We start from the raw sequence: 14,316 nt of genomic DNA, 5'->3' as shown, positions 1-14,316 counted from the left end.
CCCAAAACAAAATCAAAACGCAATTGTATCTGACTTTACAGCGTAAAAATATATCTATAAAAGCATTTTAAATCCAACATTAGGTTATTATTTATATGAAATAATAAATATTTACGCAGCAAACTCATATGTACAAAAAATTAAGAAAACAATGGCCTAAGTTTGGCGAGATTTTGAAAAGCAAACATCCACACTGAAACAACATCTCGTGGATTCTCGAATAAATGTGACTTGCCGAGAGATATAGTTATTTCTCTTTTGGTTCTTTTACGTGCTGAGCGCCGGTTAGGTATGTATGTCTTCGTACTACTCAGTGTTTAAATCTCCTTGAATCCTCTTTACTCTTCGAAATATAGTCATAGACTATAGCAGAGTGTGTACTTTAGTTTTTGGTGGTGTTTATGGTGGCAATATTTCACCGATTTGGTATCTCAAGGCGTTTCGATACCCTCGGATGTTACGAGCTTTGGCGACCATGTCGATCGTGTTGGCATTCGCTAGCAGGAATACATAAAAATCTACACTTTGTCAAGAAAGAAGGATATATTTGGGTAGTTGTTTAGAAGGCTGTGAAGTATGTTAAACATTGACATTTGGCAGGCGTCATTACCAACGCCTGTAACGCAATGTCGAGCAAAACTTCGTTTAGTGTTGCATCCCGGGTAATGTTGCGACCATGTGTCGCTTGCTCTGGGCTAGCTGATTTAGGTGCCCGCTAGCAGGCTAATCTGCGTTCAGTCGAATGTCGTAGTTCTCGCAAGCATAAACGGTTGCACGACATGTTGCATAGCCCATCGTGAAGCCCAATTGGGTGTGCGTACATTCGATACTGATCGGACCTGTACTTGCCAAAACGAGGTGCGGATCATCGGGGCTGGATAAAACCGGCTGTTACAAATATTAAATCTGGACCAGGGCGTGCGTAGCCGTAATGTTTTGTTTCTTTAATTGCATCAATGTGGGAAAGCAGCTTCATGTAAATATGGGAAAATGACAGAAGGCGAAGACGTGCGCCGAACTTTCAACTAATGCTTTTATTCGTTGACACAAATGCAAGGTATTTACACAAAACTACAGGCCAGAAAGACGACGGCTCATGTACGTGTTAATCTCGAGGCATAACTAAGCCAGAATTGTTGATCACGAATGCATGGCGGCCTCTATTTAGACATTGTTACATCCGGGTGGCACAGTGAATTTCGTTCAGTTGACCTCCGTTATGTGTCATTTACCCTTGTAAGTAGATGATGTAATTGAACTTCACCGTGTGCCCTCGACCATTGCAGTGGGCACACAAATGCGAGTTGTAAGGAAAGCATATGCTCCCTTTTGCCGCGTGTGTGTGTCAATTCTTTCTCTTTTGTTTGGATTTTTTTTCACGATGCATGGCCTCTGTGTTGCTTTCACACTGAAAATCCCAAGAGTCGTTCCATAATAGTATACCAAGTTTTGCAGTTTTCTAGCCTTCTGATGTGGAGAACCGACAAGCCTTGCCAAGCACAAGTTGATGCACTAGTTTGATGTATTGAAAAGCAGCCATGCTTGAAAGGCAACAAACACAAGAACACGAAACAAACTCAGTGAGCAATATTCACAAGGAAGGCATACTTGCTAGTATATTACAGCAGGCGGTATATTGTAAAAATTTATTTTCTGACCTGTTATCACCCACCACATACATGAAGCCATCTGCATTTGGTGAAATGTTTGGGTGGAGTGCCACTTGAGCCAGTGATGGCATATGAGAAGGGAAAGAACTTCAATCAAATCTTTACTCTATCCTGATCCTGGTTGCAGAATCTTGCACATTGTTTCATATCCAATTGATGGAGTGAAACCACCTAGAGCGATGAGCACTGTGCAAGCCAAAGAGTCACTGTAATGCCTGCACTACTAGAACTGAGCTTGCTCAATGTGACTTGATAGGTTGCTTAAGTTTTGCATATAGAAGCAGTGTGTGAAACACTATGCAAGATAGCAAATGGATAAAATTCAGCACACGTGGCCTTCGTTATTGTGGCCAGGGTCTTTCGTGTGCTCCTGCTTCCACTGGAAAGCTTTACGTGATGTCTCGCCGCGTGCTCCTCGTAGGCGGGCCCAACGAGCAGTCATGGGGGCGTACAAGTACATGCAAGAGCTGTGGCGCAAGAAGCAGTCGGACGTGATGCGGTTTCTGCTGCGACTGCGCTGCTGGCACTACCGCCAGCTCAACACGTGCCACCGCGCACCCCGCCCCACCAGGCCCGACAAGGCACGCCGCCTTGGTTATCGTGCCAAGCAGGGTAAGGCCGCTGTCCAGCCCATTCTGTAGGCGGTGCTGGCTAGTTGTACTGGCTGCTCTCGGAGAAATAACTGCAGTTCATGCTTGCCATTGATAAATTTTACTGCGTGCGCTCGCTGACAAACTGTGTGTTACAGGCTACGTGATCTACCGCATCCGGGTGCGCCGTGGTGGCCGCAAGAAGCAGGTGCCCAAGGGTTGCACCTACGGCAAGCCCAAGAACCACGGTGTGAACAGCCTCAAGCCCGTGCGCAACCATCAGTCCATCGCTGAGGTTAGTGCCATGTAGTATGCCTTCTCTTGTTGTCAAGGTTTACTGGATGGTGTTACTGATTGTGCTTCTGTCCATGGTAGACTGTGTCATGAGTGTGCGTGCCGGGTGTGTCTTGTAAAGTGTAGTGGGGCGAGAAGAGGGGAGCTATTGTCTGATACTTCCTTAGCTCGTGCTGCCCCTCATCACTGCAGAAAGCAAGGATGGAGTTGCTCCCATATGAAGCTTCCTTTGCAATACTGAGTTGACAAAATTTGTAACAGTCTCTGTTTGAACCTGTAAAGGAGCAGATGTACGCTGTATGTGTACACGATGAAATGCAAATGCAGCCTTTGAAGCTTAGCAGATTGGCTTGTCCTGTAGTTTTGTGCGGTCAGCGATTACTGGATAGACGGGGCCGCTATAAAAGAGGTTTCAAAGAGACGCTGGTAACATCGCTGTTGGTGTTTGAATTGGTCGCTGGATTAGGGAGCGTAATCCGATATGTGGTGCGAAGCTGTTCAAATAATTGAGCATGTTGACGACTGTATGCATTGGCCACAGGTTGGAGTGTCCTCAAAAACAGAGCAGTAGTTTGAGAATTGCGGTAGTGTTCACACTCATATGCTGTCCCAAGAGAGCAATGCCCTAAGATGCTGTTTACATTGCACAAGACACTGTAATCTCTTGTTTCTTCCCTGGGGCACAAGTTGGTCGCGCAGGTGTGCTGTGCTAATGCAGTAAATAAAAAGGTACCAGGAAGAGGAAAAGTGACATAAAAGGCAGAGAGGTGAACAATAGTACTGTATTTACTTGCATAATGATTGCACCCCTGAATTTTGTCGTCAGAATTTGATTTTACTTTCCTGCTTAATGATCGAACCCCGAACTTGTCGTAGCAATACGTTGTGTACCAAGTCTCGCCAACGATGATCGCACGTACCATCTGTCGAATGCTAAGCGAACGACTCTTCAAGGCATACCAAGCGGTCTGCATTCACCAAACTGATTCTTAAGCAGATACCCGATTTCATTCCTTTCATTACCTTTCACTTCTTTCCGCACTTCCATGAAAAAAAAATAAGCTACAACCAAACTTGCCTTTGCTTTATTATTTGTAGGCTTTACAATGGTTGTGTTCAACAACATGAACAAAAAAGGTGCCTTCGATTCCTCTTGTCTACACTCGTGGGCATGCAACAAATTGCGAGCGGCAACGATAGTACAGTGAAACCTCGTTAAACCATAGTTGGCCGGAGCTCGGAAAAACAACGTACTAAACGGTAGTACTGTTTAACCGAAATAGCATGAGATCGCCCACTTACCTGTCGAAAACGGAACTCGGAGAGAGTGCGATGAAATGGGAAAAAAACATGCAGTATTTGTTCACTTCGCGCGACAAAAGTGTTATTTTCGTTTGATGCCGCGGCGGCCTAGCACGATGACAGTGGCCTCAAACTTACTGAAGCTGCGTGCCAGCTTTTCAGCCAGCCCCCTCTTCTCGGCAAACACTTGCATGGCAGATTCCTCGTTGGCGTTACGTATTCTCCGTGCACGCGCACAGTAGTGCTGCAGAAGTCCCGGGGGTGCATTTTCATTGCTGGTAGCTGGAGTTTTGAATACTTTGAGTTTGGAATAGAGTTACATTATTGCGCCCCTATTCTCGTCGCGACGATTACATTCATGAGGCTGATGTAACGCGTAGCTTCTGCCACTGTTGGGCCTGAATTGCCCGTGCTGTCGCTTTCCGTGTCGCCCTTATCACTGTCGCTAGGCGACATTTCGGCAACAACAGAGGCAACGGTGGTGAAAAGTCGAACCTCGTAGCCGACATGTCTTTGCGGTCACAGCAGCGTTGCCGAGCAACTTTGCATTCCAAATGCCACACACCATAGTCAACAGCAGATCCTTGTTGCATGCCAGCGCCGACTTCTCCGTGTCACGTTCGATAGCACGGACGATGTCTAATTTTTCTTCTATGCTGAGTACCCGGTGTCTTTTTTATCCGAGCTTCGGAATGATGCGAGTCCTCGCTTGCACGACGCCATAACGCTCTCTGGCATGGCGTCGAAATGATGTTGATGTGGCTTATAGGTGTATTACTCAGGCTCGCGCGTGCGCACCTGACCCTTCTCTGGATCGCACAGCGCCGGCGGAGCGGCAGTCGCTCCCTAGCACTTTTGCAGCAGCCCTAGCAGTCAGAGCTGTGACCCCTAACCCGCGGTTCGCAGTGAGTTGCGACCACGGCGGGTTCAGGCCAGTGGGGACAGGGTGAGTCTCGACCTAAGGTGTTTATTCACCTTAGAGTACAATGATTCCAACAGACAACAACAGCCACAACACATACAAATACAGCACAAAACACAACCGCAGCGGCGGAGCATTCCGCACGTCTGGGGTGAAACAACCGCACAATGTGGGAACCACAAAAGAGGCTGATAAGAGTTCAGCTCACCCAAATGGATCCGCGCTCGGGCCCTGGGGCGGTGAGTCGCACACAAAGGCCGGGCGCCACAGGGGGACGGCGTGCGGCGGTCTCAGCGGCTGATTTGAGATGCGGCCTCTCGCAAGCTCTTCCGCCGTGAGACCAAAAACGTGCATCGGGGGAATAGCGCTTCTTCCCCGAGCGGCGGAGAGGAGTCTCCCCGGTTCCAAGAAAGGGAAAGGAGGGAACGGGGTGCCTTGGCTGCAGTGTCGCGGCCAGGCGCGAAGAGCAGCGGGAGCGGCGAAGGTGCCCTCTCCCCACTACCCTCCGCGAGCGAGCACATGATTATCGCGTGATAACCGCGTGGCTGCTCCGGAGATATCGGGATGCGCGTGCGATCCCCACAGGCTTCATGCGCAAACGCACAGGGCGCTTGGAGGCCGTTGTTCCGATCTCTGAGGCTTGTTCTGCCGGGCCACCCGATGGAGACGACGCACCGGCGTGTTTGCGCGACGAATAGTTGAAACACTACATTTTAACCGATGCGTACTCAATAAGCTGGTACAGCTTATGCGGATACAAAACACATTATGTTCAATGGCCGCTGAGTCGGGGATTTGATTTCACTACTTTTAAAACGAAACTAGTACTGTTTAAGGGGGGACGCGGGGATCAGATCGCGAAAATCGCAAAAAAGATCGATTTTTGGCAACTACGTGTTTCAGTATCTGCAATGCCTAATCTACATTGTATCAAAATGGTTTGACTGAAAACGCACAAAAAGTGCCCGAAAAAAATTAATTTATGAGTGCGTAGGGAGAGAAAACAGCTTTAAGGGGAGATGTGGGTCTTAAAACCAACTTTGTTAATTTTAGTGTGAACGGGATGATATTTAACAGTATTGTTCGGCTTTTTCTGCTGATTGCAAATATCTAATTAGATTTTGTATATCTTCATTAGAACAAATGATGCAAAGTTTTTAATACAGAAATTTAATCAATTTCTTACGGGACTTTTCAAAAACTTAACTTTGTCGAGAGGAAAAACAAAGTATATGGCCAGAACGCCAGAGAGTAGCTCTAGCCGGTGATGCTATTTTTATTGTTCTCAGTGCAATTATAATGCAAAAATACCAGATGTAAACATAATTTCAATATCTTTGCTAATTTTCATTTGTATTTAGTGGCAATTAAAATTTAGCCGGCAACTTTAGAAATAAATAAATAGCATCACCGGCTAGATCGATTCGACACAAATATATTGATACCAAACTTTTTGCTGGTACTTAGAAAGAACATATGAAGATACCCCGTAAGGCAGTGTGCAGTGTTTAAAAAAATGAAGCTGAGAAAAACGAGTTTGAACTTTTAGTTCACTATAACTTTTAATGGACTAACAATATGGCAATATAAATTGCACCACCATGTAGCCCTGTCTTTCAGCAACAAGTTCATGACATATATATGGCCATTTTGCAAAAATAACATTGAGATATTGGTTGCAAAATCATGCATAGTCACTGAAAGCAATGCCAGAAAGCTAGCACCACGAGCTTCACATTCCTATTTTAGTTCCTTGTTGTACAGAAGGCACACAAATGACATTCCTATGCAAATAAGGCTGCGCAGAGTTCATGGCCACAACAAAATATGTCCTTTCCACAAAGTTTATGGCTACAACAAAAAATTTGAATCAAATCCCAGTGGTGGTCGCCATATTTCAATGGAGCTGAAATGCAAAAACGTTCCTGTGCTTGTGTTGTAGCGCTTCCCAAGTGGTCAAAATTGGTCCAGGATCATATCACGGTTTTGGAACGTAAAATTCCAGAACTCAAATTTAAAAAAAAAATTATCTCTTGCACACTCTCACAATTGTGCATTCAGCAAAAGGTCACACCTATACCTATAAAAGCTCAGGACTGTAGGCAGAGTCTGTTGGTGGCTTGTGCCTCTTTGCAAGCTTGTTTTTCAAAGCATTTCTGTTTGTGTGATCCTTGTTGGACATGTGAAGCCTCCGACGATCCTTTCGCGCATGCCACACGTGGAGCACTCCAGCACAAGCTTGGCACAGAGCCCCTACTCCTTGGCGGGGTCCTTCGAAGCATCAGCGTTTTCTTGGCGCACACGGGACACGGCATAAGTCCAAAAAAGTCTTGCACCACGGATAAATCCACGATGGCAAGTTCCGTTCCGCTGTCGCTGACGTCCTCTTTCGTGTCAACACCCAGCAGCTCAAACTTTCGCTCCGTTGCAGACTGCGACGCCAGGCGCCTTATCGGCGATCGCTGCGTGCTTGCTTCTTTCTTCGGTCGTGAAGAAAACGGTATCTACACGGTCTGCGCCAACATGCGAGGCGTGGGTGGACGAAGTGTTGATGCTAGACGTACTGGGTTGCAGCTCGGAACTCGATCCGGCAGAATCTTCAGGCAGACCAGCAGCCGGCAACTCCGGGTACACGACAGGCGTATCCGTCTTCTGTCGTGCATTCCACGGCCGCCTTCGCGCCTTGCCGAACGCTTGACGCATAGTAGTCTTCATACGACGGTGTCCTCCAGCCATTCGGGCACCGAAAAAGACACTTTATCGAACGTTGTCGAGAAGCGAGCGGCCGAACGTTCACAGTGGCGCGGTGAAACCACACAAACACGCAGCGCGCACGAGAGCGACCGGCCTGTCGGGAACGCGGGAATCGGCACTCAAACGGCACCAGACCAATAGGAGCGAGGCGCGCGGGTGGCGTGCGCGCTTTGGCCAATCAGCGGCACGGGCGCATCCTTCAGAAATGACGCGATAGCGTCGGTTCCTCCTCACCTACGCCATATTGAACCGGCGCAAAATACGCACAAAGAAAGCAGCTTCCAAACAAGCTCAAAATGGCGCCCGCCGGCCAACGCGTTCGCAAATGACGACGGCGCGAAGTTCGAACATTTTTGGCGATTTTTTGCTAATTCCGCGGCCACCCTGGCCCGTATAGGTGTTCTTTTTTATTATTTTCCGATTAAATTTAGGTTCTAGATTTCGCGGAGGGATTCTTGAATGTATAAACATAGCGAAAACGCACTTTTTCAAAAATCGACTTTTTTGCGATTTTTTGACATTTCAAGACCCGCGTCTCCCCTTAAATCGCATAAAATCACCGCAGTTCGCGGAGCTCTAACTCGTCTTTCCCGCCACCGAACGCCGCCATCTTGGTATCGTTCGAAAGCTCGGTTGCCGTACTGAAGGACGTCTCGCCATTGGTTGCTGCTGCAGCAGCGGGAAAGCTGGCAACCACAGCGGACCGCAGTTGTCTGCTTTGAAAACCACGCCGGCGTGTTTCTTCGTTTGACACTCGCAGAATTCGGATTTATGAAAGCTCCCAGGTCAGTGATGGATTGTCGCTCGTTCGAAAAGAACTTTTAAATGAAGCATGCCTTCGGAAAACGGAAACGCAAGCCTCCTACGGCGAGAAAGAGACGGCGGCCAGCGGGAGAAGCGGAGAACCCGACTGAACACGCAGATAACGTGCCGCGTTATCTTGCACCGGGCGATTCCAGCAGCGAAGCCAACAACCGCCTTGTGACATCGACACTGATAACCAAGCCACTGGAAGAGGTGCCAACGGAGGCTCTCGCACCTGTGTGTACGGCCATGCGAGTCAGCAACCGAGATCGCGTTGTTGGAGGCGACGCGGGTCGAAGGTCTCCATCGCCGGCAGAGACGGTGTGCGTTTCCGATGCATCGTGCGACAGGGACACGCAGCCTGCGAGTGAGCCCCAACCATCGACGAACTACAAACTGTATGGTGACTCAAGGTTCACCACGAATCGTCGCACGATTCAGACGCGCCTCAAGCCGCGTTTTGTGTCAGCGGTGACTGCAGAAGCGCAGGCATGCAGCGTTCGCGACTCCCTTCACGCAGTGTCCGCGACTGAGCGGAAGCAGCAATGCCAAGAACAAACTTCGCCTCTCTCCCCCCCCTTGTGACTGAGTTCATTATTATGCCTGTTTCCACGATGAACTCTTTGATCGCTAAAACTCTGTGCCCAAGATGCCAACAGCGTTCTGTGGGTGTACAGTGCGATACCAGGCTCGGTCTGGCAGTGAAAATGGTGGTCATGCACTACTCCAGACGGCACAAGAAAAGGATGAACGCCTGAAGAAGGCATCCAAAGCCCACCAAACAATGAGGCAAAGGTGTAAGAAGATGTCTGACAGCAATGATTCAAAATATTACAGCTCTGGTGCTTTTGAATAAATTTGCAGTGCTGTTAAAACTTTGCAGCCAGTTTTCTCAATTGCATTTTTTTTGTCAATCACCTCGCCCGTGGAAAGCGTAGCACAACAATGGTTGGACCGATTTTGGCCCAGTTTGTTTTGCTGTGATCCACAAGCTGTGGTGTACTTAAAGACGGTCTTGAAATGTTTCTTTATTTTTCCATTAATTATTTCACAATTACTACATGGCTCCATGCAGTGAAGCACAGTCATGTGCATGTTATGTTGAGCAAAAAATTATTAGCGCTTAAAAAAAATTTGAACACTGTCTTGATGTAGATTAGACGTCTGTGCAAACATGCAAAGTATTCCCAGCTCCCTATCATGTTTCATTACTGTGCCAAGCTTTCCACAAGCAAGGAACTTATAAATTCTTATAAAACAAAAACTAATTAAGATATCCTAATGAAATTTTAGATTTGTCTTTTTATTGCAATGTGCAGTGTGTGTGCCAAATTTCAGCCCTTTCTGTCAAGAAACAAAAAAGTTAATTCTGATCCCCTCCTCCCCTCCTTAAGCGGGTACAGTTCGAGGTTTTACTGTAGCCGCGTTTACACTGATACGTTGGAAGTGTACCCTAGTCATACGCCGATGCTTGTGACGCAGCTGTTTGCCCACCCTTAGCGGAACTGTGCCGTACTAGGATAGTAGCGAAGACAAATGCCGAAGTTTTCGCCGTGTGCTCACCATGCGTTTCCATGTCACTGGCAGCTAAGCGCGCGCATCTCTGTTCCTGACCTCTCACAGTGGACATGGCTACGTTATTGCTGCAAACTTGCCGATATTAACGATATTATTCATTACTGATACGGAAGAAACTGTCAATGCACACAGTGTACTCACGAGAATAAAAAAATCGCATGTGGCTTGCTCTGCCGGCCGCCTTTTTTGTTTTGGTGTCCCACACTGTGAACAGTGGCAGCAGCCTGTTTGTTGACCTGTTGTCATCCCGCAACCAATGCAGGGTGAAAAAAACTGTTTTCTTTTCGCAAAAATTTAGCCCACGTAATAATCGCACCCCAGAATTTGCGTCAATTTTTTTGACAAAAAAGCGTGATCATTATGCAAGTGAATACGGTAACTGACTGGTTGCCAACTCTACTGGGGGAAGGGGTAGAAAAGAGAAGATTTAGAGTGCACAAGTATGAGGAACACAAATGATGACATTTGTCTTCCTTGTAACAATCCCACACATATTGACACGGCAGAATTGATTAAATTCTCATCTGGATATGCTACTAGGCAATGACATGACTTATCAACAACACCATTCACTGCTAGAAGTAATTGTTTTAAATATGCCTTTTCTTCTGCAAACTGTTACCGAGTGGAATAACTTAACAATTCTCGGCTGTCACCAATGCTAACATAATTTGTATTTAGTTTAGAGTAACTGAATTGCATGTTTTGTTGCGTTATCTAGCAGATTCACGTGAAACCTGTATTGTTGGACTGTTTGTGCAAATTTTGTTGATTGAATTGTATAAACCCCCCGGCTAAAAATCCCGAAAAAGGCATTGCAGTACTAATATCAATTAAGCTAGTGGATTTCGACATGGAAAGCATGGGGTAGGGTTATTGCTTGCCGATACTGGTCGTGGGAGACAGCTTTGTTGTGTGCAGGGTACCGTAAAAACCGGACTATAGGTCGGACCGGAATATAGGTCGATCCCTCAACTAACGAATTCTCAGAATGAAAAAAATATATATATATTTTTCAATGGCAAAAGTTCCGAAAGACATGACACCCTTGCCGTGAAACAAATGCGACTCGGGGGGTTGCACAATGGTGACAGTATTTATTTAAATGCTGCTCGCATGTGCACCTGGCCAAGTTTTTAGCAGTATCGCGCGGCCATCGACCCGCGTGCTTGTCAGCACCTTATTAACGGCGCTGAGCAGCGAAACAAACGAGCGCATGTGTACACATGCCCTTACTTTCGCTATTTCGCCGCTCCGTGCCGTGATAGCACACAGAAGGGCACGAAGTGCGCAAGCGCTACTCCGAATCAGAGCAACGCCTTTGATCAGAGTCGGATGACGAGTGCTTCTCGCTGCCCAGTCCATATGCGCGTGCGATCTCTACCGCTTTCAAACGGATGCATTCGGCAGTCACAGGCAGCGATCTTACACGCAGCTCTCGGACGGACTCCGCAACCTTGCCTTCCAGTTCTGCAGTCCGCTGCGATCCGGCACGAAATGACGTTTTCTTTTGGTTGCTGCAAGTTGTAATACGTTGCTTTTGCCTCCGCCACTACTGAATGCTCTTTTCGGATACTTCAAGTTCGCGCTGTGCCGCCAGGTTGCCGTGGGCTTCTGCGTACTCAGTCGCCTTTTTCTTGAAGGCGACGGTGAATTGACGTCGGCTTCCGCTCATTTTGAAACAAAATGAAAATGCAGCCTTTAATTAATATAACTTTGCGACAATGGAAACGCAAAATGCTGGTGCCACAACGTCGCCGCGCTGCTGCTGATGGCGGCTGTTTACTTCATCCGCCCATTGTTGCAAGACTTCCGTAGTTCTTCTGCCAATGTCCGGTATATAAGTCGAGGGTCGACTTTTCGCGATGGTATTTTGAAAAAAGTTCGACCTATATTCCGGTTTTTACGGTATTTCACTTCCTCACGGCATTACCTAGAAATATTCTTACGGTGAAGCTTTATTTGTTGTTTCCTTCGACTTTTCCGTTGCTGCTGCGCTCGCTGTCTTCCACGCCACGTTGGGAAGTGGTTCAGTGTATATGCAGGGTGTCTGCCAACTGGCAATTCTCAGGGATTTTGAGTAGTCTGGAAATACTCTGGGAATTTGTGCTTCTGTTAGGGAAAGTTAGCTGTCTTTTTATCGAACGGTGACCAAAGTTGCTCTAATGCTGGCTCGAGTAAAAGAGAGGAACTGTAACAAATTGTCTTTGACACTGTGTTGTCGGTTGGAGGAGTTGCCAGCGTATCAACGACCAATTTTGCCGATGTCCGATTTTTGGGACATGCCCAATAATGCCGACGGCTTCGCCGGCCCGTAGAGTCTATGTATAAAAACGTCTAAAATTTCAGTTGCAAGAACCCTGCGCCATACGATTTTCCGGACTTTTTCCTGGCCACAGGTCCGAAACGGCGTTTTAATCAATGCCACCACCGCCTCCGTTTTGATTATCTCACTGCCTCGAACTGGCACTCTCACACGCAGATCCGCTGGCAGCCGTAGCCACCACCGCGACAACGCGAGGCAGAGCTGCTTCGACATTCACTATTAAGGTTCTTGCCGTTAGGTGCCGTGTTTTTCATTGAAAGAATTCGCCGCTGTCAGCAATGGCACCGACTCTGCCTCTGTAAACCTCACAATTGGCTTTGAAGCTTGGAAAGCACGGCGCATTGCATAAGGCCGGTTCCCGAAAGGCAGCTTTGCCTCCCCACCGAAACGTTAGGTGGTGAGGCATACATGGAAGTGTTGTGGTGAAGCTTAACAAGCGAGAGAAAGGACAATTGCCACTGGACACAGCTCTTATTCTCTAATTATACACGTGCACACCCGCTGTCTCCTGTCACAATACCAGCACCGATATGCCTAATAAGTTTACTGGCAGGCCTTCAGAGCTTTCTCGGACGTGCTTGTGCCGATTTGAGCCATGAGGTGCAGTAAAAGACATGCATTCATTTTTTCGGACTTCCCGATTTTTTTGAACATTTAGCACCCCCTAGGAAGTCTGAAAAATAGGACGTTGGCTGTACAACTGACCAAGAATATGCTTCAAATGCGCGGCAGAATGAGGACGAAAACCGCATGGACTGTCACATTGAGGAATGGTCGGGAAATGAACTGTGCCGGCACATTGCAGTCTGAGGCAATGACAATGGTAATCTTCTCGGAGGTTATGAAAATGGCGCACAATACCGAAAGCAAACTCATCTCGCTCTGTTTTTTGTGTATGTATTACACAGGAAAACAGCAGTGATGCATGCAAGGTAACATTTAACAAATCGCCACTCTGCACTAAACACTGAAGAACACACCCTGAGCAGCGCTTTAAGTTTTCTAGTGTAGTGCGCTGCCTTACGCATGTCAGTGTTAGTCCTACTGCCTCCTTCAGTGTATTGGGTCATCCTGCCTATCCAACTTGTGTGGTGCCCAGCTTACATGTGTACTCATGAATCATGCACTTCTTTTGGTGCTCATTTCAGGAGCGAGTGGGTCGTCGGTGCAAGGCCATGCGTGTGCTGAATTCCTACTGGGTGGCTCAGGACTCGACGTACAAGTACTACGAGGTTATCCTGGTCGACCCGTTCCACAAGGCGATCCGGCGCGACCCCAAGGCCAACTGGATCTGCCAGGCCGTGCACAAGCACCGCGAGCTGCGTGGCCTCACCTCGGCCGGCCGCAAGTCGCGTGGCTTGGGCAAGGGTCACCGTTACACTAAGACCGTGGGTGGCTCACGGCGTGCCTGTTGGAAGCGCCGAAACACGCTGCAGCTGCGCCGCAAGCGTTCAAGCCATTAAACTTTTGTTTGGCCCCCTTTGTGTCGGGTCTGTTTTAGTGGCAAGTGGCTAGCTTCTGTGTATCGCAACACTGCCATCGCGCTGACTACGCAGTACAGAGAATGCCATGGGTCTCTTCATCCAACCAAAAGGGCTCCATTGTTCTGCCTCTAGTTTCTCTTTGTGCAGCACCAAATGAATAGAGGATGGGTGAGCCCTCCTTTCTCTGGGACACGCAGCCAGCTTGAGCCCTTGCCTTGCTGTACTGCACAAGAGTTGTTGAGATTGAGCATAGTTATGGAATTGGAATGGGTGTCATAGTTCTACAGAACAAATCGTGGCATTCAGTTCGTGTGGGTCAGTAACTTGGCTTGTTCTTGTTCCTAAATTAATGGTGCACACCTTTTCCAGGGGTACCAGGGCTAAAGTAGTACAGCTCTGCCTGATAGGCCCTTCAAGTGCACAGCACAAATGCGTGGTAGCTGGGCTTGCAAGAATTGTCTGTTCCTTGCTTCTATACAATGAACATCGGTGTAACGAGTTACTGAATATAATGAAGATCTAGGGTTCGTGTTTTTGCTGCCATCCGATATGACGAAAGTGTCCCTGGTGGATGTGACTGCTTAGCGACTCG

At 47.6% G+C, this 14,316-nt stretch overlaps 1 protein-coding gene across 1 annotated transcript; it reads left to right on the top strand.

Annotated features, from left to right (window-relative positions):
* Positions 1-171: 171 nt before the first annotated feature.
* On the top strand, positions 172-13,722 carry RpL15 (ribosomal protein L15). The gene is made up of 4 exons (XM_070525110.1): positions 172-289; positions 2,092-2,282; positions 2,419-2,555; positions 13,389-13,722. The coding sequence occupies exons 2-4, from the start codon at positions 2,111-2,113 to the stop codon at positions 13,701-13,703; spliced, it is 624 nt and encodes a 207-aa protein (XP_070381211.1). The 5' UTR covers positions 172-289; positions 2,092-2,110; the 3' UTR covers positions 13,704-13,722.
* Positions 13,723-14,316: the final 594 nt, after the last annotated feature.

The sequence above is a fragment of the Dermacentor albipictus genome, chromosome 9 (genome assembly GCF_038994185.2).
Source record: "Dermacentor albipictus isolate Rhodes 1998 colony chromosome 9, USDA_Dalb.pri_finalv2, whole genome shotgun sequence".
Classification (NCBI taxonomy): Eukaryota; Metazoa; Arthropoda; class Arachnida; order Ixodida; family Ixodidae; genus Dermacentor; species Dermacentor albipictus.
The sequence above is the reverse complement of the archived record's forward strand: the minus strand, read 5'-3'. Positions and strand labels throughout refer to the sequence as shown.

Coding starts and splice junctions, on each gene's coding strand:
- RpL15 (XM_070525110.1), top strand. CDS start 2,111: ATGGGGGCGTACAAGTACATGCAAGAGCTGTGGCGCAAGAAGCAGTCG. Junction 2,283..2,418: donor TGGTTATCGTGCCAAGCAGG/GTAAGGCCGCTG, acceptor TGTGTGTTACAG/GCTACGTGATCTACCGCATC. Junction 2,556..13,388: donor ACCATCAGTCCATCGCTGAG/GTTAGTGCCATG, acceptor TGCTCATTTCAG/GAGCGAGTGGGTCGTCGGTG.